Genomic DNA, 22,367 nt, shown 5'->3' on the forward strand with positions numbered 1-22,367 from the left:
CTGCCAGTAACTGGCCCAGCCAGAAAACTCCTTTGGGATCAACCCAAAATGAAAAGATTTAGATCTTGATGACACTTTCATGGGAGGTGTAAAGAAACATTCCAGCTTGGCTTGGGGCATCTTAACTGCTTTTTGATTAAAAACAGGACATTTGTAAGCATGACACAACCACCAGAGAAGGAGAGGTGACTGCCCCCTCTGATTTTAGGTTTTAGCCAATAAACACTGATAAACACCCCGGTACCCAGAAATCCGTCAGTCGGTGCTTGTCCAATACACATCAGAAACGGTGACCTGTATCTGCCTACCCAGAGCAGTAATACAGACTGCGTGGCGGGGATTTCTAAAGCCACGAAAGCGCTGGGCATGAACTGGTGCACCTAGAGGCTGCTGGTGCGGGCGGAAGGTTCACTAGTACAGGTGAACGAAGCACTGTTTGAACGAGTATGATGCAGAAGGGCACTGGGGAGCGTTACAAAGAGATGACTCAGGGCGCTGTTGTGAGGCGGTTGCACTCACTGAAGGTGCGCCTCCTTGTGGCTGGCTCTGGGAACTGGCTGTCACTCCGTCTGGGGCCCCTTCCGCCGATTGTGCACTCTGTGGTCCCCCTCTCTCTCCGGGAGTCAGCCAGGTCACTGCCTAGTACCCCCCTCCCCTCCTCGTGCGTCACAAAATCCCCCCAGCCAAGCCGTCCCTCGGCCGGCTCAGCTCCAGGCCTGAGCCGCTTGGCCAGGGGCTGGTAGAGGAACCCGGGTTCTCCCGTGCTGGTTCCCTGGGCTCCTTCCTGCCGCCCTCTCTAGCTCCTGGCCTGTCTCTGGGTTTACCACCAGAGCGTCCTCTGCTCTCCATGGCTACTTCACCCCTCAGCCTCTTCTCCAGGGCCCCCCTGGCTCTGCCCCTCGCCGCTGGCTAGCTCCCTTTCCCCTAGGGCGTGAGTGCAGAGCTCATCCCCCCCCATCGTCTCCCTGCTCTCGCTTCAGACCCCAATCCCAGCTCCTCCTCTGCCCGTCGGCGCTGGTTCCCCTGCTGGCCCCCATTGCCCGCTCAGGGCTTGTGGGCAGTGGACACCCCATCACAGGCGTCCCTGTTTTGGACGTTACATAAAACCCGGCAATTGCGAAAAGTGACCCCTGACCAATCAAAGAAATGAAGCCCCCAAACCAGAGCCCCATGGTGAGCGCACTCAGCAGGGACGGGGAGACCTGCGTTCAGGACCCCAGGCTGCCTGAGTGGAAGCAGAGACTTGCCGGTGGGTCTCCGGCATTACAGACGAGGGCTGCGGGGTACTCGGGGTGGGGCTCTGTCTCTGCTGTGGAACTGTCCCCCATCGAATAAATACAGTCGCTTTGAGTGGGCAGAGCGAGCGCGCGTGCCTCAACCGGCTGGGGATTCAGGCACTCGGGCTCTGCTCCCTGAGCCGAGGAGCAGTTTTGATTTACCCAAAACTGCATTTCTGAGCAGATAAACTCCTGCCCCACTCTGTGCGTGTCCCAGACAACCATCTGGCGTTGCCGCGGTGACGAGACACAGGTTTGGGTGTGACCCTGGTAACTCTGTGTCGCTCCTCTGGGCACCGCAGTCAACATCCTTCCTGCCCCAGAGTGCGACTGCCTCGCTTGGGTGCCCCTCTGCTCCAGCACTGGCTTCAGTAGGGTTGGTGTGCTGCTGTCCTCCTGCCCTTTGCGTGCCCCATCACCGTGCCTTCTGGCCTTGCCCTACTGCAGATCTCCCCGGCCCGCCAGCCAGGGAGAGGCGGAAACACCCGGTGTCAAGGTGTGCTTAGCCCAGCTGTGCTGCTGCCTGGGAGGAGCTGCTGGAGAGCTCTCCTTGGGTGCTCTCTCCTGGCACAACTGTCTGGTGACCCCCAGTGGGGGGCATTACAAGGGGGGAGGTCTGGGGCTCCACACCCCTTCCTCTTGCTTGGGAGCGGGAAAGGCATGGTGCTGTGCTGTGCTCGCCTCTGCCACTCCCTCCCGCCTGCTCCAGGCAGTGGTGAGGTTTCCATCTGCTTCGTCCATGGGCTCTGGCCGTTTCATATCCAGGCAGGAAGCTCCTGAATAGTGCAGGAGCTGCCACATCTGCCCTACAGCCAGCTAAGGACGCTCCCTCTCCAGTCAGCTCAGCTCCAATTCTTGCCTCTGTCCTCACCGGATCAGCCCACCGGCCCCTCTCATCTGGTAACCCTGCCTTCCTTGGGTCAGGGCACTGGTTCATCGCACTAGTCCTGCTGCCCTGAAGCAGACCAATGGACCCTGGTCTTTCTTATCCCAATAGATAGGTCAGACCAGGGATCCGCCTAGTTCCCCCAGCCCCCGCCAGACCATTGGCCCTGGCTGTGGTGCAGTCCACCCCCCCCCCCCAGCTGTGTGAATGTCCACCCACCTGTAATGCACCATCGGGATGTGCCTGGGGCCGTTCGGCTGGAGAGCAGAACTCCCTAACCCTGGCCCCATACAGACTCCTCCAGCACAGGCCTTTGGGTGGAAGATGGAGTTTTCTCCAGACCCAGGGCAAGGGACGGGCTGGGAGAGGACAGCCAGGCCCTGTGTATTCCTGGATCCGCAGTCTGAGACCTGGGGTGGGAGGAGGGTGACCCCTAAAGCAGCCTGGCCGGTGCTCTGCCAGCGAGAGAGCGCAGGCTGCTGCCCTTCCCTCAGGGAGAGGTCCGGACTCGGGTGCACCAGGCTTGTCTGCTCTGGGGCCTTGGAGGGTCGGGGGGGTACAGTATGAGCAGGGGGGGGGGCAGAGCTGGGAGCTCCTGGCTCCATTCGTGGCCCACTGGAAACACCCTGTCTGGCTGGGTACTTCCAGCAGGCCAGGCTGGGGCCTGCATACATCCGGGGCGCCACGGCTGCCTGCGTGCCCTCAGCCCCGTAGGAGGGAGCCGGGGCTGGGAGCTGGCAGGGGGAGGAGTGCGTGTGACCCATCCCCGTCCTTAGCAACGGCTTGGGCTAAACTCCATGAAATCGCACCAACTGCCTGGGCTTGTGGGGGAGGGTGGTTAACCCCAGCCCAGGCGTGTGGGGCTGGGGGGGGGTGGGAAGTGAGCTACGGGCTGGGGGGCTCCCCTTAGCTCCCGCAGGCGGCCTGCCTTGGGGGAGGGGAGGGCGCCGGCTCGCTGTCCCTGCCTGGCTGGCTGTCAGTGCTGCCAGAGCGTGGGAGTTCCTGGTGCCCCGTGCTGTGCGCTGCTCGCTCTATATAAGGGTTACAGGCTGTAGCAGGGAGGGGCTGGGTGCCGTAAACAGCAAAGTGCCGCTGCAGGCTGGCTGGGGCTCTGGTGTGGGGAGGAGCAGCCCCTCCGGGACAGAGCCCCACTGACCCGCAGCCCACCCTGCATGCAGCCTCCCGGGCTCGAGTCCTGCCCACATAGGTACCTGGTTCCTGCTGAGCCTAGGTCTGGCCTGCCATGCGGCTTGCAGTCTGGCCTGCAGCCTGTGGGTCGTCCCCTCAGAGGTAATGGGAATGAGGCGATTTCACCGTGTGCCTGAAAGTAGGGGGCTCCTCAGCAGTGGCCCAGCCCTGTGAGATCCCCTAGGGCGGCAGTGATGGGCAGAGTGGGGGTGGCGAGGGGGGTCCCTGAGCAGCCTCTAGCCGGCGTAGGCAGAGAGGTCAGTGCAGCCAGGAGAGGCCAGGCCCCGGCCACAGGGGCTCCAGAAGGAGGAATGTGGCCAGTGCTGCAGCCGGTGTCTCCTGGGCCAGGAAGGGACAGGTGCCAGCAGGCAGCCCGCGGTCCCTGAGCAGCGCTCAGAGCTGGTGCTGCCGGCTGGGCTTGGTTGTAAAAAAGCAGCCTAGGGGCCAGGCAGCCCTGGGATTCTGGCTTCAGGAGCTGCTGCTGCTTGCAGGCTGAGCTGCCCCTGCTGCTCTCTGGTTAGTAAGGTTCCCGCAGACATGCTGGCCTGGCCCGGCCCCATCCTTTAGCCTGCAGCCGGTGGAGAAGCCACCGGTGTGGGTGTGTTGACTGGTTCCCATGTTGCATTGCATCTGGTGACGGGGCTGCGCTACGGGAATCTGGACATCTGAGCCGGGTCTGCCCTAGGACTGTTAATCTATTATGCCATCTCCATGGCGGGGGCCACCTGAAAGTAGCTGCCTCTGGGGTAGGACATGCAGACTTGCAGCAATGCTGCACAAGAGCTTGGGGGGCGACGTGAAGAGCTGTTACCGCAGGGGGGGGAATTGGGATGTAGAGTGTAATTGGCCAAGCCTGACCTGACTGTTCTCCCCTCCGCTGGCTATGTTAGAATGGACGCACGTCGTCAACACCTGGGTTTAAATCCTGTGGCCGGTGGCCCCCCCAGCTGCCTAGTGCCCCTAGCACCACACTGCCTTGGAGGGACGATCAACCCTGCTGAGTCACTAATGCTACTTCCTGGAGTGCCTGGATATTCCTCCCATCCAAGTCCTGGCACCCTGGGCAGAATCGCACCCCTGGTGCTGAGGGGTGCAGCACTCCCAGTTCTCCATCCCCAGCCAGGATGGGGGTGAGCGTAGCTGACTTTCCCATGTGGCCTGGAGGTGTGGACAGGGCCTGCACACCTCTCGCCCTCCGCTAGCTCCGTCACGCTCTGGGTGAGGGATCTGAAAGGGGCTGGTATTTCCATCTGGCCATCACCCGATCTACGTTCGACCTGCTGCAGCGTGGCTCTGTCCTCGCGAGTCTAAATAGCACTTCTGTGTATCTTCACCCTCTGCTTCCTGGGTTCGGGAGGCCGGGAAGGCAGCAGGCCAAGCTGAGCCCTGGCAGGAGTTGAATTCCCTTCAGCTCTTGCCGCAGCTCCGCTGATGGTATTTCTGGTGCTGGTGCACAACCAGGGGAGTGAACGGACAGGCCGTGTTCATTTCAGGCACCATTAGGAAAGGAAGGAAGAGCTGGCTGGCTGCTTGTCCAGCTCCTGCGCTGCGCTGGGTGCCGAATGTGACAGCGTAACACCAGGCCCTGTTCTTGAGACCTTCCAGTCCAAGTGACAGAGCCAAGGAGCTGGGATGGACCCGGACACCCAGGGCAAGGACACTTTTGGAAACGTCCTTGTATCTTTCCTGTGACGTCTGACTGTGGGCATTGCCCATAGGCCTCTAGGATCTGGGGCTTTCTCACCATCTCGTTCCCACTCTGATCCCATGTGTCGGGAAGGGCTGTGTCCCCTGGTTCCAATCCGGTGGGGTGGGGCCTGGCTGGCTCAGGGGTCGGGAACGGGACACAGGGCCGCCGGCTCTACTCCAGCCCCAGGCTGGGAGGTTGGCTTGCGTTTCGCATCTTGTCTGGTTTGAATCAGGTTGGTCACTGCCTTTGGGAGGCCCAGCGGTCCCAGCGCTTGGGTGTAACCCACAGACGTATTTATCTGTGCCCAGCGGGACCGATCTCCGCACCCCCCAGACAGTCACCTCCACTGGGAGCCTCTGCAGGAGAGGGGCCAGCGACTGAATGGGCCAGAGCTGGCATTTGCTTCTCTTTGCCCAGGAGGTCGTTCCTTCCAGTCCTGATGTGTGTCTGGGGTGTCTGGCCTGCTGTGGGCTGCTCCGTCTGCTGTCCTGGGCACCAAACTCACAGGGGGAAGCAATTTGAATTTGCCCAGTGGAATAGGACACACTAGAGGGACTTGCTGTGTCCGACATGCTCCCTCCGAGCTGCGCATGGTGGGCTGCCTCCTTTAGGGAGGGTGTGAGCTGTGCAGGGAGGGGGGGGGTGTAGTGTCAGCCAGGCCATGTGGGGGCTCTGGGGCTGAGTCTCTGTCTCTCCACCCAGGTGCCATGTCTGACGTGCTGGTGGGATTGTGAGTGTGCAGCCGTTGCTGCAGTGGCTGGAGCGATGCTGCGTGGGGTCCGTCTGCTGCTGCCCTGCAGTCCGGCCTAGCCCATGGAGGGTGCCTTGGAGCAGGTGAGTGCTGGCTGAACGCCGGCCGAAGCCGGGGGATCCATCCTGACTCGCCCCCAGCATGGACAGGCTTCTTGCTTTGCATCAGGCGGTGGGGCCCTTTATTATGGGGAATCCCAGGCGCGATGGGCCAGCAGGTGCCCCTTGAGGCAGTGTCCCAGGCAGCAGGGCGTGTTAGCCACAGGTCCTGTAATGGCAGGTCTCAGCCCGCCCAGTGGATCTTCTAATGCCCTCGGCCCTGCTGCTTCCCCCGCTCCCTGTGGCCTGGCCTCTCCTCTCCTCCTCCAGCCCCTAGCACCCAGGTCTAGGAAGAGGGAGCTCTCTGGCTGCAGAGCTGGGCTCCCGTCCCCACCAGTGCCTATGAATCCCAGTGGAAGGGTAGCTCCAGGCTCCGTGCCCTGGCCTCTGTTATAGGCGAGGGGGCTGTGGGCTGCACATGGGCCAGCCTGGTTTAAATTAGTGTCTCGCCTGCCCTTGTGTCCTCCCCAAGGGTTCCAGCCCCTGCTCCCTCTGCCAGCGTCAGCGGGTACAGAGTCGTGTTAACCCTCCCTCCCCTTCCCCTCTAGTGCTGCTGAACAGGCCTGAGAGCCAGCCAGGCCCCTGCGGTGATTTGGAGGCAGATCCCGACGCCCGTGATGGTGGGAGCCATTCCTCGGCAGCCGCGCCGCTTCTGGGGGGTGCCCGGATGGCAGGTGTCTCCAGCTAGCTGTGCCAATGACCGTCTGCTGCTGGGGCAGGAGAGCTGCTCGGCGAGGGGTGGGTGGTGAGTGCCCAGCTGCGGCCTGAGCGAGTCGGGGAGGTGACGGCTTGGCAGCCTGCACTGGCTTCTAAAGCAAAGGGGGACTGAGCGTTTGCCTGTCCCCTTGAGGCCAGGCCAGCCTGCCCGGCTCCGGTGGCCTCAGCATTAGCTGAGGTGTGTGTCTGGACTCGTCCCCCACGGCCCCTGCGTTACAGCCCAGCCAGGGACTCCCCTGAGCGTGGGGCCTGAGGTCCCAGCACGGCCCCTGCGTTACAGCGCTGACTGGCCCAGCCAGGGACTCCCCTGAGCGTGGGGCCTGAGGTCCCAGCACGGTCCCTGCGGGGCGGCATAGACTCCCGTAGGCCTCAGCAGCCTCCTCTCCTCTGGGGCTTGGTAACCCTCCCCCGCCTCCTGGAGAGCTGCCTGCGCTGCTCCTCGCGCGGGCCTGGCCCTGGGAGTGGGAGGCCTGAAGCGCCAGGGAGGGGGTCTCAGAGGCTGATCCCCTCCCCTCTGCTCCCCACAGATGCGGCGCTGCAGTGCACTCCCTAGCGGAGGGCTTGTCCGGAGGGAAGGGGTCTGACACCCCACCCCCTTTCCTCAGCCCTGTGACCTCGTGACACCAGACCCCCCTGCCCTGCCGCTGTATGGGCTGTTTCGTCCTTGGCTCTGGTTGGGCTCCAGCCCGCTAAGGCTCCATGCGGCACATCCATGCTGAGGCGTCCCTCCCCCAGGAGCATGGCACGGACTCGGGCCTGTCCCGGCCAGGTGGCCAGGCGGCCTTGGAGCCCGCCCCGGAGCGCTGCCCCCGCCGCAGCATCGTGATGGGCTACAACAAGACGGAGCTCAAGCGCCAGAAGGTTTACCAGGTCTCCATCTTCTCCCACCTCTCCAGCTCCTCCGAGCCGGCAGACCAGAGAGCTGGGGGTGGGCGGCAGGCCATCAAGAGAGGGTACCCAGAGCAGTGGGCTCCGGAGGCTGGGCGGGATCCCAAGCGAGCCCACTGGGGGGGCCCGGGGGCTGAGGCCAGGCAGGCCGGGGTCCCTGGGGAGCTCCACCCTGGCCAGGACTCCCCGGACGACGACGCCTTGGAGGACGGGCTGCTGGTGGAGGAGCTGTCCCTTTGCGGCTCGGCCCAGCACTTCTCCCACAGCGGCCTGCGAGTGGTGGAGCACCGATGTGAAGGCAGCCCTGGCCGGCCAGGGGCCCGGGAGGGCAGCCCCAAGGCCTGCAGAGAGGACAGATTGCGGGAGGCTGCCTCCTCCTGGCCACAGCACACAGCTTGCAGCACTTTGCACATGAGAGACAGTTCCCCTGCCCAGCTTGGGGATGGCCCCTGGGGGAGTCCCGGAGCCTGTGGCTCAGTGGGGGGCAGGGAGCCCCCCTGGCTGGCTGGAGCCAGGGAGCAGCCTGCAGAGGGGAACGGGGCCCAGAGGGAGGAGAGGGCTAGCAGCCAAAATCTACTTGACATTGATTTGCACAATATTGCACAAAAATCCTGGACAGCCTCGGGTGGGAGGGAGGAGGAGCAGCCAGGGGGCAGCCCCGCCCACAGCAACGGGGCTGCTAGAGAAAGGGAGCAGCTGACTGGGCACAAGGAGCCCAGCACCCCCCGGGTGGCCCCGGACCCCGAGAGCAACGGCCTGGGCGCCTTGGAAAAAACGCCCTGTGTGGGCAGCAGGCTGCCCGGGGCCGGCGGGGGCAGCTGCGCGGCGAAGCGGAAGCTGCTGCCCTCGGGCGAAGGTGCGGCGGACTCGTGTTCGGAAGACGAGAGCCTGGTGCCGGCGAGGAAGAAGAGGCCCCCCCTGTGCCACCCCATCCTGACCGCCTGCCGCAGCACCGACGCCAAGGGCGCCCCCTTCTGGAACCACCTGCTTCCGGGAGCCAAGGTGAGCGCCGCCCGCAGGGCTGGGGCGGGAAGGCTGGGCCTAGGGGAGCTGGGGAAGGGGGGAGCGGATGGGAAGCCAGTGAGGGGCTCGCTGATGGGGGGGCCGTGGGTAGGACGCTGGGGAAGGGAAGTGTTGGGTCAGGAGGGAGCTGGGGAAGGGGCTGGACCGTAAGGTGTGTCCTGTCCCCCCTTCCCGCTGACCGGGGCTGGAAGAGTCCAGGGCGCAGGGCTCGTCTGCTGACTCCACCTGTAGCAGGGTTTGGAGCCTGGGTGCAGGTCTGTGACTCCTGGCAGCAGTGAGACCTGCCTGGCCATGTTGCCGGGACCCTCTCCAGCTCCCTGGGGGCATGTGGGGGAAAGTGCAGCGTTGGGGGAGCGGAGGAGGCAGCAGCTGGAGCCGGGGGGTGCGGGAGAGTCGGAGGATCCCGGAGCCCCGAGAGCAGCAGGCCCCTGTGCTGTGCCACTGCCTGGGGTGGGCGCTTTGTGGCGGGGCCCGTCTGTGCGGAGGGGCAGCCCGCGGATTCTCCTCCAGCCGTTACAGACGCAGCAGGAGCAGGGGCTTCCCAGAGCCCGGTAACCTCCTGCTGCTCCCTGGGGCAGGAGTGCAGAGAGAGGCCCCCCTTCCCCAGGCCAGGACTGCCTCTCCCGCCGTCTGTGTGGTGCCAGGCAGAGGCTCAGGTGCCCTGGGGGGGGTGACCGTGCTGTGCCCGGAGTGTGGGAAGGGGGCCCGGAGACCCCTTGCCAGGGGACAGCCTGAGTCCTCGGCCATGCTTCCTGTCCCAGATTTGCTCCCTGCCAGTCCAGCTGCTCCCTCCTATGCTCAGGGTGGCCCAGGCTGTCCCCAGCCCAGACCCTGTCATCTCCTCTCCATCCAGCTCACCAGCCGTCTCCCGGCCCCGCCATTTCCTGCGTTGCGGGGTCACAGTCAGGTGGCGCGGAGCGGACAGGCGCCCCCCATCTCTGGCAGGCCTGCCGCTGGCAGTGACTCCTGAGGCCGGGGGATAGATGTGTGTGCTCTGCCCCCAGCTGGCATGCACGCAGACACGCCTGACACATACACAAACGTGTGCTGGGCTTGTCAGGAGCACGAGGCCAGCTAACCACATCCCCCCTCCGTTCTGCCCGGCTGCCGCCCGTTGCAGCCTGGCACGTGTCGATTGCAATCCTTGGGCACTCTGGTGTGTGAACAGCCTTGCGCTGTCCCCATCAGCCCGGTGATGTTCCCGACTCCCTGGCTCTTCCTTATGGGAGCAGTTTCCCAGCCCCCCGCTCTAGGAGAGCTCCCCTCCAGCCCTGCTCTCCACCCCATTCCAGGCAGCCGCCTATTGTCCAGCACCCTGGAACCTTCACCCCCTTTCACACCGGCTGGGGGCTGGCTGGCTCGTTGCTCTGTTTTGTGCTGCCCTTTTGTGTCTCTTCCAGAAGGTAAAATGCCTAGAAAGGCGAGTGCCCTTTATAAAGGGGGTGGCTGCCCGCAGCCTCTCAGGGCTCGGCCAGGGGCTGCTGGCTGTGGGGAAGGTGGGAGCAGCATGAGCCGTGCAGCTGTGTCTGCTGGGCATTGCTGGGGACCTGGCATGAATCACCTGGGACTGGCTAGTGACCCAGAGCTGCCAGGGCCCCGCCTGGTAAGTCTCATTCCAGGCCTGCCTGCAGCTCGGCCCCTGGGGCTGTGTTCTCTGTGCGTGGAGGTGAATGGGGGGCACGGGGGTGTTCAAAGCGCAGCTGCACGCTGACCACGTCCTAGTGCCTTTCCCTGCCCTGTAAATGTGTGGTCCTGGGCTCTGCCCAGCTCTGGCCGGCTTGCGGGAAGTACCTGTCGGAGCTGTGCCGGCTCACGGGGCGCGGGGCCTATTAATACGTTGCTGGGATGCCTGCAGCCGGTGGGGCTGGGACGGACAGATCCCCATCTGTGTGTATGTGGGGGGGGGACTGTCAGACACCCTCGGCTGGGCCTGCACCTGGGACATGCCCTGCCTTGGTGCTGACACAGGCTCCTGGGAGCAGCAGAGATCACGGAAAGCCCCTTGGGATCGGTGGGGTCAGCCCACCGTCCACCCAAAGAGAGGCAAGGGTTAAATCTCTCCCCCTGGCCTTGGCTGTGGATTCCCCAGCTGGAGATTTGCAGTGGCTCCGTGGTCTGGCTGGCAGGAGCCGTGGCCTCTGCTGGTGGCTGAGCTAGCCGTAGCCACGGGCTGTGGTAATGGAGTAATGGGGTGAAGCAAAGAGGGGGGATGAGCTGCCTCTCACGCCGGAGTCCCTGCCACTGGGAGAACCAGGGTTGGACCCAGCCCTGGAGAATAGAGTGCAGGGCCTGGAGAGGGGGGTCTGACGGGGCTTTCCCCGACATCTCTGTTGCTCTGGGAGCCCTGCTGTGTTGACCTGGTCCCTGGGGGGGGAGACTGCAGTTTGGGGTGGGGACTCTGAGGGGACGGGGGAGCTTGTAGCTCTAATGGGCAGTCAGGAATGGTCACTCAGGGCCAGTGCCAGCCCCTGGCCATTCTCCCCCGTCTCTCTCATGTAGGGAGGGGGCCCAGCAGACAGCACGCTCTGCCACCACCATGCAGCCACCTCTGAGTGGAACATGGCAGCTGCTTAACGGTGCGCACAGGACGAGTGACAGTCCGGTGTCCTGTGGGTAGAGCAGACTGAGGGAGGAGAGGGCGTTCTCTGGGCCGGCTGTGACGGGAGGTGCTGACGTGTGTGAGGGGAAGAGCTGGTGGGGGCGGGCCCTGGACTGGGAGAGGCTGGTGGGTGCTCTGGAGTTGGCCTGTTTGCGGCCCCTAACACAGCCCTTCGGCCTCCTGTCTCCCTAGAGTTCGGCAGGTGGCACGGCGGTGGGGCGAAGGCTCAAGAGTGGGCTGCGCCTGAAATCGTGAGTGTCCTGAGCTGGCTCGTGCCCCTGCTGGGCTCAGGGCAAAGCCGCGGGGGTCCCGGGCACTGTGGGCAAGGGGGCTGCCCCCTCTTCCCTGGCGCGGGGGTTGGTTCCTGGGGCGACTGCCCTCCCATGCCCAGGCCCCTCTGTTTGGGACGGGTGCATCCGCACAGACCCTCCCCGGCCCCCTTCCCGCCTGGAGTCCCTTGGACCCTGCCTGCCTCTTGTGGGGAGCTGTGTGGTCTGGGGGTCCAGGGACGGGGGCAGGTGACCCTGTGGGGAGAACGGGAGTGGGAGCCCGAGGCTGCCCGAGACCAGCACTGATGCTGCCTTCTCTTTGAAGGAGACATCTCCGCAGCAGCCTCCGGACGGGGCCTGTGCGCACCCGGCCCTCCGCAGCGGCCTGGGCCACCACCTCCTTCAGCCACGCTCTGCTGGGGAACTTTGAGGTAACCACCGCTTGGGGGCTCATGGCCGGGATGGGGGAGAAAGCCCCTCTGGGATGGGAGGGGAGTGAGCCCCCCTAGGGCCTGCTCTGGCACTGGCTGCCTTTGTGCAGCTCCTAGGGTGGGAATCGCGTGTTCCTCTCTCCCCCCATGGTGCTGTCGTGGTCTTGAGCGTGTCCCCGCGGCCTGTGCTTCGGAGCGGTGCCCAGAGGGACAGCTCGGCCCAGCAGGCAGTGTGGGAGGGGCGCTCCTGGCCCTGTGAGATCCCCGGCTGGGCTGCCCCGTCCCCCAGGTAGGATGAGGGGAGAGGCTGCTGCAGAGCTGACCTTCCAGCCGCAGTCTGCCCCAGCACTTCCCTGGCCTGGCACCCGCCCTCTCTTCCCCTGCTCCCGGTGCAGGGCACGGCATGGCCCATCAGACAGGCTGGCCTCAGCCCGGCTCCGTCGGGGGCAGGTGCCCACATCATTAACAGCAGCCCCTTGGGCACTAACTGGCTCCCTCGCTGGCAGTCTCGTGGGCCCTAGGGGGAGGGAGGTGTATGGGACAGGCTTAGGCCAGGTGGCTGGAGTGGGGGGTACAACACTGAAAGCTTCATCTCTTGTGGCTAAAGCTGCCCCAAGGATGGGGAAGTCTAGTTCCCGTTCCCCGCTGAGCTCTCTCCTAGTTCGCCTGCTGGGTTTACTGCCCCCAGCTGGGTCTGCGACGTCGGGGATTAAAGTCCATGTTGAATCTGTGGCCTTCTGTGGCCTTCTCCTCCTGGGGGTGCTTTATGGACACACGTCCACAACACCCTGCAGTGCACGGGCCACTCCCACTGCTGCAGTGCCACCACCTCTGGGGCGAAGTGCAGCAGTTCTTTAACAGCGCACAGCAACCCTACCCCCCAGTCTGGGCCAGGACACGAAAGCATCCTGCATCGAGCTGAAACTGAAGAGGGATTCAGGAGGAGTTGTGTAAGTTCTCCCAGGCCCTGGCATTAACTCCCTGACTTGCCCAGAGTGCCCAGGTCTTTAATGCCCACGGGTGTGCTCGGAGCCTGTGGGGACGGGCACTACCGTAAGATCCCCGCTGGAAGCGGTCAGGTCGCTGGGATACCACCATGAGTGTACCCCTAGGGCTGGGGTGCAGGATGCATGTATGCCTGTGGGGTGCAGGGCACAGTCCTGGCAGGACCCTGCTGGCTTGGGACTGGAATGCAGAGAGGCCAGGCTCAGGGTTAGCAGCAGAATTGGCATTTGAGGGCTGCGCCCTTCCCTCATCTCTTCTCCCCAGGAGTCCATCCTGAAGGGGCGCTTTGCCCCGTCGGGCAGGATTGAAGGGTTCACTGCGGAGATCGGGGCCAGCGGCTCGTACTGCCCCCAACACGCCACCTTACCCGTCGACGTGACCTATTTCGACATCTCGGAACACAGTGCGCCCTCGCCTTTCCTGGTACGGGGCTGGGGCCTGGGGTGCTCGCTGGCACAGGGTGGGCAGTGCACAATGGAGCAGGCTGAGGCTCCCCTCTTCAGAGAGACTGCACGTGCCAGGGGCTGCCGGTGGGGGAGCCAAGCCCATGACTTCGGGATCCACTCCTCAGCTTGGCTTTGTTCCCGCTCTGGGGGAGGGGGTTGGCATGGTGGGGTGGGGGCTGCCTGTGCTGTGATTAGAGGCCTAGAAATGGAGGGCTGGAAGGTGACTGGCCGCTCACATCGTATTCTTGGCTGGCAGGACATGCCGGGACCTGGAGTCGCCCTGGGGTGCCCCTCTGTATTGAGTTGTCAGCTGTGAGTGGCAGTATAGAAGCCAGTGGGCCGCCAGTCGCCCGTGGGCTGGATTTCCCCACCCAGGTGCTGGCTCTAGGTGTAGAGCAGTGAGTCTGGCACCTGTGAACTCCGAACCCCAACCTGTCGGGGGGAATCGCCCCACCTTACAGGGCACTAGTGGAGGGGAGACCCTCTGCCAGCTCCTCCCCAGCCTGCGGCCAGAATCCTGCATCAATTCCCGGCCATTGTGGGGGTCTTGGGCCTTCCTGTTCTCTGCCTGTGGTGCACACGTCCTGTCTGCTGTGGGCCCTGACGCTCTGCCCCAGTTCGGCTGTTGGGTTTCGTGGGCGGTGGTGGCCTGTGACACGCAGCTGATCAGACTGGATGATTTCACCTTCACCTCTCTGCTGTGTCTCCTGGGCCGGCAGCCCTGGGTGTGGCTGCGTCTAGCCCCTCGGTGTGCTGGGGGAGAGGGTCTCTTCCGGGGCAGGTGGGGCCTTGCAGAGAGTCCCCTCTGGCGGCCGTGTCCCAGGCTGCTCCCGGGCCCTGTGTCGGGGCCGGGCTGGCCCGCGGTGCTGCAAAATGGCTGATGTGCTTTCTCTTGGCCTTGTCCCAGGGAGTGATAGACTTGGAGGCCTTGGGAAAGAAGGGGTACAGCGTCCCCAAAGCTGGAACCATCCAAGTGGTGAGTGGGCTCCTGTTCTCCACGGCACAGCGGCGGGGGGTGGGGCGGTGCTTGGTGGTGTCTGGCAGCACGGAATGAGCTGGGCCTGGAGCATCCAGAGAGATGGGTCCGGAACAGCCTCTGGGAGCCGGAGGAACCGCGGGCATGTTCCAGGCACGGGGAGGTGCAGGACCATGGGGACTGGCAGGGGAAGGAGAAGGGGAGAGCAGAGGTGCAGGGAGGGCAGTTCTAAGGAGCTCTGGCAGGGAGCAGAACAGGGAGCTGCACAGATGCCACAGTGATGGGCATCTCTGTAGGAACTTGAGTAGAGGCTTCAGAGATGGGGAAAGTGAAGCACAGAAGGGCCCAGGGCCGTGCAGTGTCAGAGCGGGGATCGGAACCCAGGAGTCCTGCTCAGGCCACTAGGAGACACCACTCCCTTCCAGGCCTGCAGCGCTCACGTGGCTGGAGGCTGCTGCTCGGAAGCCCTTAGTGCAGCCGGGGCGGGGCGGGGCAGGGGCAGGGGCGGGTGTCGCTGGAGGCCAGAGGGGTCAGGGGGGTAACGGCCGACGTTGGCTAGGGTAGGGGCTAGAGCGGGAGCTGGGGCTCGAGGCCAGGGAAGGAGTGAGGAGTTGCTGGGCAGGACGGCAGTGCCTGAACGTGGATTTGAGGGATGAGGGACCCCAATCTCAAGCCTCACCCCGTGCATCGTTGGTACCCGGACATCCGCCTCAGGAGAGCTCCTCTGGCAACAAGTCCCTCCCCATTCCTGTGTCACGGATCCACAGGCCCGGTGCTCTCGCATGGCTCTGGGACAGTCCTGGGGGGACCCCTTCAGTGTATCAGCCCCCTTAGGGTCACACTCTCACTGGGATCAGCCCCGTAGCCTCACAGCCTCCTGGAACCAAACCTCGGTGCCTCCAGCCCCCCTGCTTCACACCGTGAGCTCCGGGCTGCGAGTCCACCTGAGCGGGACACCGGAGGGAGACTTGCACCCCCAAAGGGAGCAGTGCCCCCCCACACCCCTCCGGGACCTCCTGACTCCGCAGCGACTCCCAGCCAGCGGGGCAGCAGCAGGAGGGGTATTGGCTGGCTGGGACGCAGAGTAGAAAGTCCTTAGATAACACCGAGAACGGAAAGTTACAGCAAAGTCCAGCTGGGTCAGTCCCAGAGCCCTCTGACCCCTCCTTAGTCCCAGTGCAGGAGCGTCTCCCACCACTTCCAACAGCCCACACTGAACAACCCCACCTGGCCCCTCCTGCGTCCATTGTCACCTGGCCCCCTCCTTAGCCCTTTGTTCTCCAGCTGGTCGGACCCCGCTGGCTTCCTGCCCAGAGTCGGCCATTCACGGTGGTTGTTGCTGGGTGTCCGGGCAACTGGAGTGGCCATTGTCTTCTGGGACTCTCCCTGGGCGGGGGGCCCAGGCCGCAGACAGCCAGGCCTCAATCACACCTGGATCTCTGCAAAGAGTAAACAACCTTCCCCTCCCCCTCCCCTGTTAACCAGGCAGCACAGAGGGGAAACTGAGGCCTGCACTGTGTTTATACAAAATATTATGAAAAATTCCCACTTGGTCAGACCCTGTGCCAGGGCCTGGCTACGCCCTGGCAGCCCCTCTGCACCCCAGCCTGGCCTGGCCCCCTCCCCCCAGCTGACTGCTCTCTCCCCATTTCCAGACCTTATTTAACCCTAACAAAACTGTGGTGAAGATGTTCCTGGTGACGTACGATTTCCAGGACATGCCAGCCAACCACATGACCTTTCTGCGTCACCGCATCTTCCTGGTGCCCGTGGGGGAGGAGGGGCCCGGCGAGACACCCAGCGACCCAGCCGGTGCCAGCCCGCCCAGGAGGGTCCTCTGCTACCTGATGCACCTGAGGTAGGGGCTGAGGGATGGCCATGGGTCCCATCACCCTGGAGCTGGCCCCTCTTCTGGGCAGGAGCTCCTGCCCCACTCCCCCCACCTCCCTTTCCCCCACAGCTTCCTGTTCCCCTGGAGCAGGATTCTGAGCCCAGGGGTGGCCCTGCGGCAGCCTGACTTCATTACCGCTGGGAACAACGGGAGATGGCGGCCATCTTGACTGCCACCTGCAAGGCTGCCAGGCCATGGCAGTGACCTTGCCTGGCGCAGCTCTTGGCAGCGGGAAGCAGTGGCCATTCTGAAGGAGGACGGAAGGTCATGGGGAAGCTGCCAGCCATGAGGAGAGGGTTGCAGTGCTGAGCTCCCCTCCTGCAGCCAGAGCCCCCTGGGAACACCACAACCCTGGTCCTGCTGCCAGCTCCTCCTTCCTGCTATGGCCCCAAAGGAGCGACTGCTCCACCCTGCTCCCTGCTGCAGCCCATGGAGCCTCAGGGAGTCTCGTTTGCCCTCAGGTTTCACAGCTCCAAGTCGGGGAAGATCTACCTTCACGACGACATCCGGCTGCTCTTCTCCCGCAAGTCGATTGAGGTCGATTCGGGGATCCCCTACGAACTGAAATCCTTCACAGAGATGCCAAGGAACCCCTGCTACTCACCCCGGGCCTGAGCGCGGGGAGCCCCACGCCCCCCTGCACTTCGTAGACAAGTAAAGGGCAAGAGAGCGGCGCTGTCTCCTCCCCCAGAGGTATCGGCCCCCACCAAGCTGTGGAGTGTGAGGCACAGACACAGCCCTCCCTTGACAGCAGCTTCGCGCCTGTGCCAGAGAGTGAGCATGGGAGGGATGGGATCATGGAGATGGCTGCATGGCGTGAGCAGGAGCTGGCATGCTACCTCCTGTGCCCCCATCGGGTCAGAGACGCTCCTAGGCCTCTGGCTGCACAGCTCCAGGCCGTGCCCTTCAAGGGAGGCTCGGGGGCAGGAGGGCCCTCGGCCTGTGGGACTCGGCTCGGGCAGGGCAGAGCTGGCTCCCAGGCTGTGGGGAGGGATGGAGCAGATGGCAGCTCTCGGAGGGGGAGGTACTGTATTTATTAGTATTTATTGTTGGTGGGGAGCCAGGATGGAGGGTCCACAGTGTGGCTCGTAACCCAGCCTTGATCACAAGTGCAGCGAGTCCCATGGGCTCTGCTCTTGGTGCCCTGTGCATGTCGCACGACCAGCTGCACAGCCCAGCACGACAGCAGGAGCTGAGCAAGAGACGCGCAGGACTGGACTGGCAGGGGAGACTGAGTCAAGATTGAGGGGTGTCAACAGAACTGGTTGGTGGGACTGGGGCTGCAGGTTGGGAGTGAGGGGCACTGGCAGAGCTGGGGGGGGAGCTTAGGGCTGGGCTAGCAGGGGCTGCGAGTGAGCACCGGCCTGGGCTAGCAGGGGGCTGCAGGTTGGGAGTGAGGGGCACTGGCAGGGTTGGTGGGAGGGAAGCTTAGGGCTGGGCTAGCAGGGGCTGCGGGTCGGGAGTGAGGGGCACCGGCAGAGCTGGGGGAGGGATCCCAGGGCTGGGCTAGCAGGGGGCTGCGGGTTGGGAGTGAGGGGCACTGGCAGAGCTGGGCGGGGAGCTTAGGGCTGGGCTAGCAGGGGCTGCGGGTTGGGAGTGAGGGGCACCGGCAGAGCTGGGGGAGGGATCCCAGGGCTGGGCTAGCAGGGGGCTGCGGGTTGGGAGTGAGGGGCACCGGCAGAGCTGGAGGGGGGGAGCTTAGGGCTGGGCTAGCAGGGGCTGAGGGTTGGGAGTGAGGGGCACCGGCAGAGCTGCGGGGGGGGGGAGCTTAGGGCTGGGCTAGCAGGGGCTGCGGGTTGGGAGTGAGGGGCACCGGCAGAGCTGGGGGGGATCCCAGGGCTGGGCTAGCAGGGGGCTGCGGGTCGGGAGTGAGGGGCACCGGCAGAGCTGGGGGAGGGATCCCAGGGCTGGGCTAGCAGGGGCTGCGGGTTGGGAGTGAGGGGCACTGGCAGGGCTGGACGTGCAGGGCCTGTGGGCTCAGACTGAGGGGTGTCGGAGGGAGGGGGCTCTGCTCTTGCCCTCACTAGCCCTGTGCTCTCTACAGCAGCCCCAGCCCCACCTGAGGGAACCGGAGGGCTGGCAAGTGGCCCCGCGCGTGGCCCGGAGGAAAGGCCTCGTGTGGCCTGCTGGGCCCTGTCTCCCCAGGGATTGGGCCCTTGTTCTGGGAGTCGGGGAGCCTCTGCTCCGCTCCCCTCCCCGTGGGGCAAGTCCAGCCCTGGGGTGTCCCTGGAGAGCGGGGAAGTAGTTGCTGGCTGCAGCCCTGGGGGGACGGGGTCTGTACTGGGGCCTCTCCCTGGCCACCCCTGCTGTTCACCATCCATGTGAGCCGGGCTGAGCTGTGTCTGTTGTCATGGCTATTGCTGCAGGAGACCTCTCAAAGGAAGCCCAAGCCCCGTGAGAGGGGGAGGGGCTCTCCCCTCCTCCCCCCCAGAGCAGGGCTGTGGGGCACCCTGGGTTTCGGTGTCTGCTGCAGAGTGGAGTGGCAGCGGCCTCCCGAACCAGGCTGTGCTGGGGCGGGGTTCTGGGGTAATAGATCCCCCTGCCCAGCTGGAGCTGGTGGGAGGTGTGGCTGTCTCTGAGGATGCAGGAGAGTCAAACCCTCCAGCTGCAGCCGAGAGCTCCTGTGCTCAGCCTGGCCCCCAGGCCTGGGCAGGGGCTGAGTGAGGCCTGGCAAGTGAGAAGGAGAAGCCGGAGGGTGCGTGTGGTCACTCGCTGGCAGCACCTCTGCGATGATGGGTTACAGGAGTGGGATCCCGGGGGCTGGGCTAACCCCGTAGCTCCCTGCCTGAGAGCAGGACAGTGCTGGCCTCCCAAGGCCCCACCTGACTGTCATTACCCCATCTCCTGCCGTGGCTCACCCTGGGCTCCTCTCTCCTGCCGTGGAGGGTTGAGTGAGCTCTGCCTGAGTCACCCCAGCCCGGCTGACCCTTCCAGACCCAGGGGCTGAGCCCTCCAGGGGGAATCTGGCATGTCCCTCAGCTCCCCTGGCTGGGAATGAGCCACTGCCTGCCTTGCTTGGGGCTCAGGGCAGGTAACGAAGTGGCTGCACTGCGGGATTGGATGGCAGGAGGAGACGGGTAGGGGGCAATGGCTCCAGCCCTGTGACCTAGCAAACGTGGGGAGAAAAGAATGGAAACGGGGCTGGGGGGCGAGCACGGGGCTGGGTGTTTGAATGGGATTTGGGGTCGCTTGGAGCAGTATCTCCCCGGCCTGGAAGAACCGTGCAGAGAATGGTATGGAGCCTGCCCTGGCCCCAGATGTGAGGGGAGTGGGGGTGCGGAGGAGGTGGCCAGAGAAATGGGGAGTCCTTGATGCCCTCCCTTGCCCAGGCGTTGGGCTTGCAAGAGTCTGGCCTGAGGTGCCTGGGATCGGGGGGGGGGGATAAATACGGCCCTCCCTGTGCCCCAGGGTGGGGGGAGTTAAACTAGGACCCCTAAGGAGGGAGTGGAAAGACCTGCACACACTCCCCCAGCAGGACGAAGCATGAACTGTCGCAGGCCAGGCCCCGGGGCTGAGGGGAAAATCCTGCGGAGCACAGCTCCCCCTTCCCTGTTGCTATCAAGGGTGGCAGGAGTGGGGACTACAGTTCCCAGCAGGCCGTGCACCATCTCCAGCTGAGCAGCTCTTCCCACAGCTGGTGGGATGGTGGGGGGCTATTTTAAATGTAACTTTTAGCAGCAGCCCTTTGTGCAGAGCCTGTGTCGCAGCCGGGGCACTGGGGGTCCAGCGCCATCTCTCCATTTCAAAGGAGGCTGTCAGGCCCCTGAGGGAGCGAGTGACTCCAGCCCAGCTACCTCAGGTTAGAGCTGCTGCTTCGTACATTTCATGGGGAGGCTCCGTGGCCCCTGTCGCTGCTGGGGAGCGCACGGTCCCTCAGCACTGTTGTTCACACAACCTTGCGTCCTGCTCCAGAAACGAGTTGGGGGAACAAACACTCACAAAAACTTGAAAAAAAAAGAGAAGAAGAAATCTAGAACCTGGTACTTCTCCTTTGTAATTTAATAAATGTTTGTTTGGAAACGGAACGCCGGGGGTTGTCTTCATTGTGCTAAGAGGAGAGGCCAGATGGCCAGTGGTAGGTCACTAGCCTGGGATTTGGGAGACCTGGAATCCAGTCCCTGCTCTGCCCCAGATGCCCGGTGTGACCCTGGGCATGTCCTTTAGTCCCTCTGCCTAACAGCATTTCCTGCCTCACAGGAGGGTTGTGAGCACAAACGCATTGAAGATCATGACGTGCTCAGGTCCTGTCAGGCTCCCACTTTCCATAGGTACGGTGGCTAAGTGAGCAGAGAGGCTGCCGAGGCTGGGGCCAGAGCTCATTATGTGAATGTGAGCTGCATTAGATCTGGTTTCAGGCTCCTGCTCAAGCCAGGAGGTAGCTACTCTGGGGGTATAGCCAGTGCCCAGGGCTACTGAGCCCTTCCATCGTGGACACCACCCAAAGGACTGTTTCTCTAGCTCCTTTCATGGTGTAGGCTTCGAGTGTGCTTTACAGCCATAGCAGCGCCTGGGAGCCACCTCTGGGCTGGAACCCTGCAGCTGGTTCAACAGCACCCAGCAACACCTCACAATAGGTCAGGGCAGAAAGCCAACAAGAATCCTAAACCCCAGTGAAGCTGCAGGGACAGGCAAAGTGCAATGAGGCGAGCTGGGATTCAGCCATGATGCTGAGCTTAAGGCCCTGATTAGGGGGTCTTCCAGGGTACCCACGGTCTGATCTTAAAGCCCCCACTTCCCCGAAAGCTGGTGCCTCCTGTTTGCCCTCGTGCCATGTTCTCCCCTGCCTGCTCAATGCCACCATTCGTAAAGCACCAGACCTGAGCTGGACTGTGGCGACAGGACACCAATGTCTTCCAAGGTGAAGCAGCCCAAGGTGTGAGGTCTTGGAGGGGTGGACTCAGGAGAGTCACTGCCTGCCTCAGCAGGACTGGGTTCGGGCCAAACTTCTGAGCAGCCTGCACAGGAATGGCCTGTACAGAGGCTGCCTTACGCTGAGGGAGGTTGGGACATACCTTAAGCTGGGATAATGGCACCGTGCCCCCAGATCCTCTGACTGGCACTAGACCTACTCACTGCATCATCAGTGCAGTTCCTCCTGCCGGAGGCTGTCACAGGCGCTGGGACTGGCCCCTATGGTGCAAGGAGATAAAGGGAGCACGGCCCTAAAGTGACATTTAGTGCCAAGACCCATCTGACACATCCTGCCTGAGAGCTGCTCTCACATTGAACATGCTTTGTACAGCTCACGTGCCCCTCCTGCCATCACTCAGCGCCTTCTCCCCGTGCACATGCAGGAAAAGCTGGTATCGAGCGCTGTGCCTGGAGTTCCCCGCCACCCTGCGGGCAGGAGAGGGGAATTCTGGGCTCCGTCTCCCTGCGGATGGAAGTGCATTAGTGAGTGAGGGTGGAGGTTATGTAAAGCTACAGCGGGGCCAAGTCCCTGCTCCAGGCAGTCTCCACTCTCCACTTCATTCGGCATCACCCCAAAGTGTGCTGGCCACAGCAGGGAGAGATGGTCCCTGCCCCAAGGAGCAGGGGTAAGGGCAGTAGGGAGGCACAGGGGGCAAGGCTGAGACCAGAGGCATCCCATGGTGCCTCAGTGAAATGCCAGTGCTCAGTAGCTGCACGGTGGGGACCAGGGGGAGCCCAAGGAGGGATTCACGGGAATGGGGACAACAGCTGCCACAGCAGCCCTGGGAACAGGCTCTAGCCCAGGTGTGGGCACATCTGGGAATAGAAATTGTATGGTGGGCCATGAATGCTCACCAAATTGGGGTAGGGGTGTGGGCGGGGGTGAGGGCTCTGGTTGGGGGTGCAGGCTCTGGGGTGGGGCCTGAAATGAGGAGTTCAAGGTGCGGAAGGGGACTCCAGGCAGGGGAGTAGGGTGCAAAAGGGGGATGCGGGCTCTGGCTGGGGGTGCAGGCTCTGGGGTGGGGTTGAGGATGAGGAGTTTGGGGTGTAGCAGGGTGCTCCGGGCTGGGACCAAGGAGCTCAGAGGAAAGGAGGGGGATCGGGGCTGGGGCAGGGGTCTTGGGCACAGGGAGGGGTTCAGGGGTGCAGGCGCTGAGTGGTGCTAACCACAAGTGGCTCCCAGAAGCAGTGGCCATGTCCCCTCTCCGGCTCCTACACAGAGCCACGGCCAGGCGGCTCCGCACGGCGCCGCCCCCGCCAGCTGCAGTTCCCGGCCGATGGGAGTTGCGGGGGCAGAGCAGAACCCCCCGGCTGCCCCTAT

At 63.8% G+C, this 22,367-nt stretch overlaps 1 protein-coding gene across 5 annotated transcripts in view; it reads left to right on the forward strand.

The window, feature by feature from the left end:
• The window catches only part of FAM214B (family with sequence similarity 214 member B), a 63,130-nt gene extending 45,680 nt beyond the window's left edge, over positions 1-17,450 (forward strand). For 2 of the 5 annotated variants that reach the window (XM_045021764.1, XM_045021762.1), the window contains 9 exons: positions 5,744-5,875; positions 6,439-6,635; positions 7,135-8,497; positions 11,310-11,368; positions 11,712-11,817; positions 13,087-13,245; positions 14,176-14,244; positions 15,900-16,102; positions 16,597-17,450. In XM_045021764.1, the coding sequence (XP_044877699.1) occupies positions 7,307-8,497; positions 11,310-11,368; positions 11,712-11,817; positions 13,087-13,245; positions 14,176-14,244; positions 15,900-16,102; positions 16,597-16,750 (1,941 nt within the window). In that variant the 5' untranslated portion in view covers positions 5,744-5,875; positions 6,439-6,635; positions 7,135-7,306 and the 3' untranslated portion in view covers positions 16,751-17,450. Of the gene's footprint in view, positions 1-3,307; positions 3,454-5,743; positions 5,876-6,438; positions 6,636-7,134; positions 8,498-11,309; positions 11,369-11,711; positions 11,818-13,086; positions 13,246-14,175; positions 14,245-15,899; positions 16,103-16,596 lie in introns of those variants that run through there. The other 3 variants (XM_045021765.1, XM_045021763.1, XM_045021766.1) reach the window with 3 other exon arrangements.
• Positions 17,451-22,367: the final 4,917 nt, after the last annotated feature.

The sequence above is a fragment of the Mauremys mutica genome, chromosome 6 (assembly GCF_020497125.1).
Source record: "Mauremys mutica isolate MM-2020 ecotype Southern chromosome 6, ASM2049712v1, whole genome shotgun sequence".
Taxonomy (NCBI): domain Eukaryota; kingdom Metazoa; phylum Chordata; order Testudines; family Geoemydidae; genus Mauremys; species Mauremys mutica.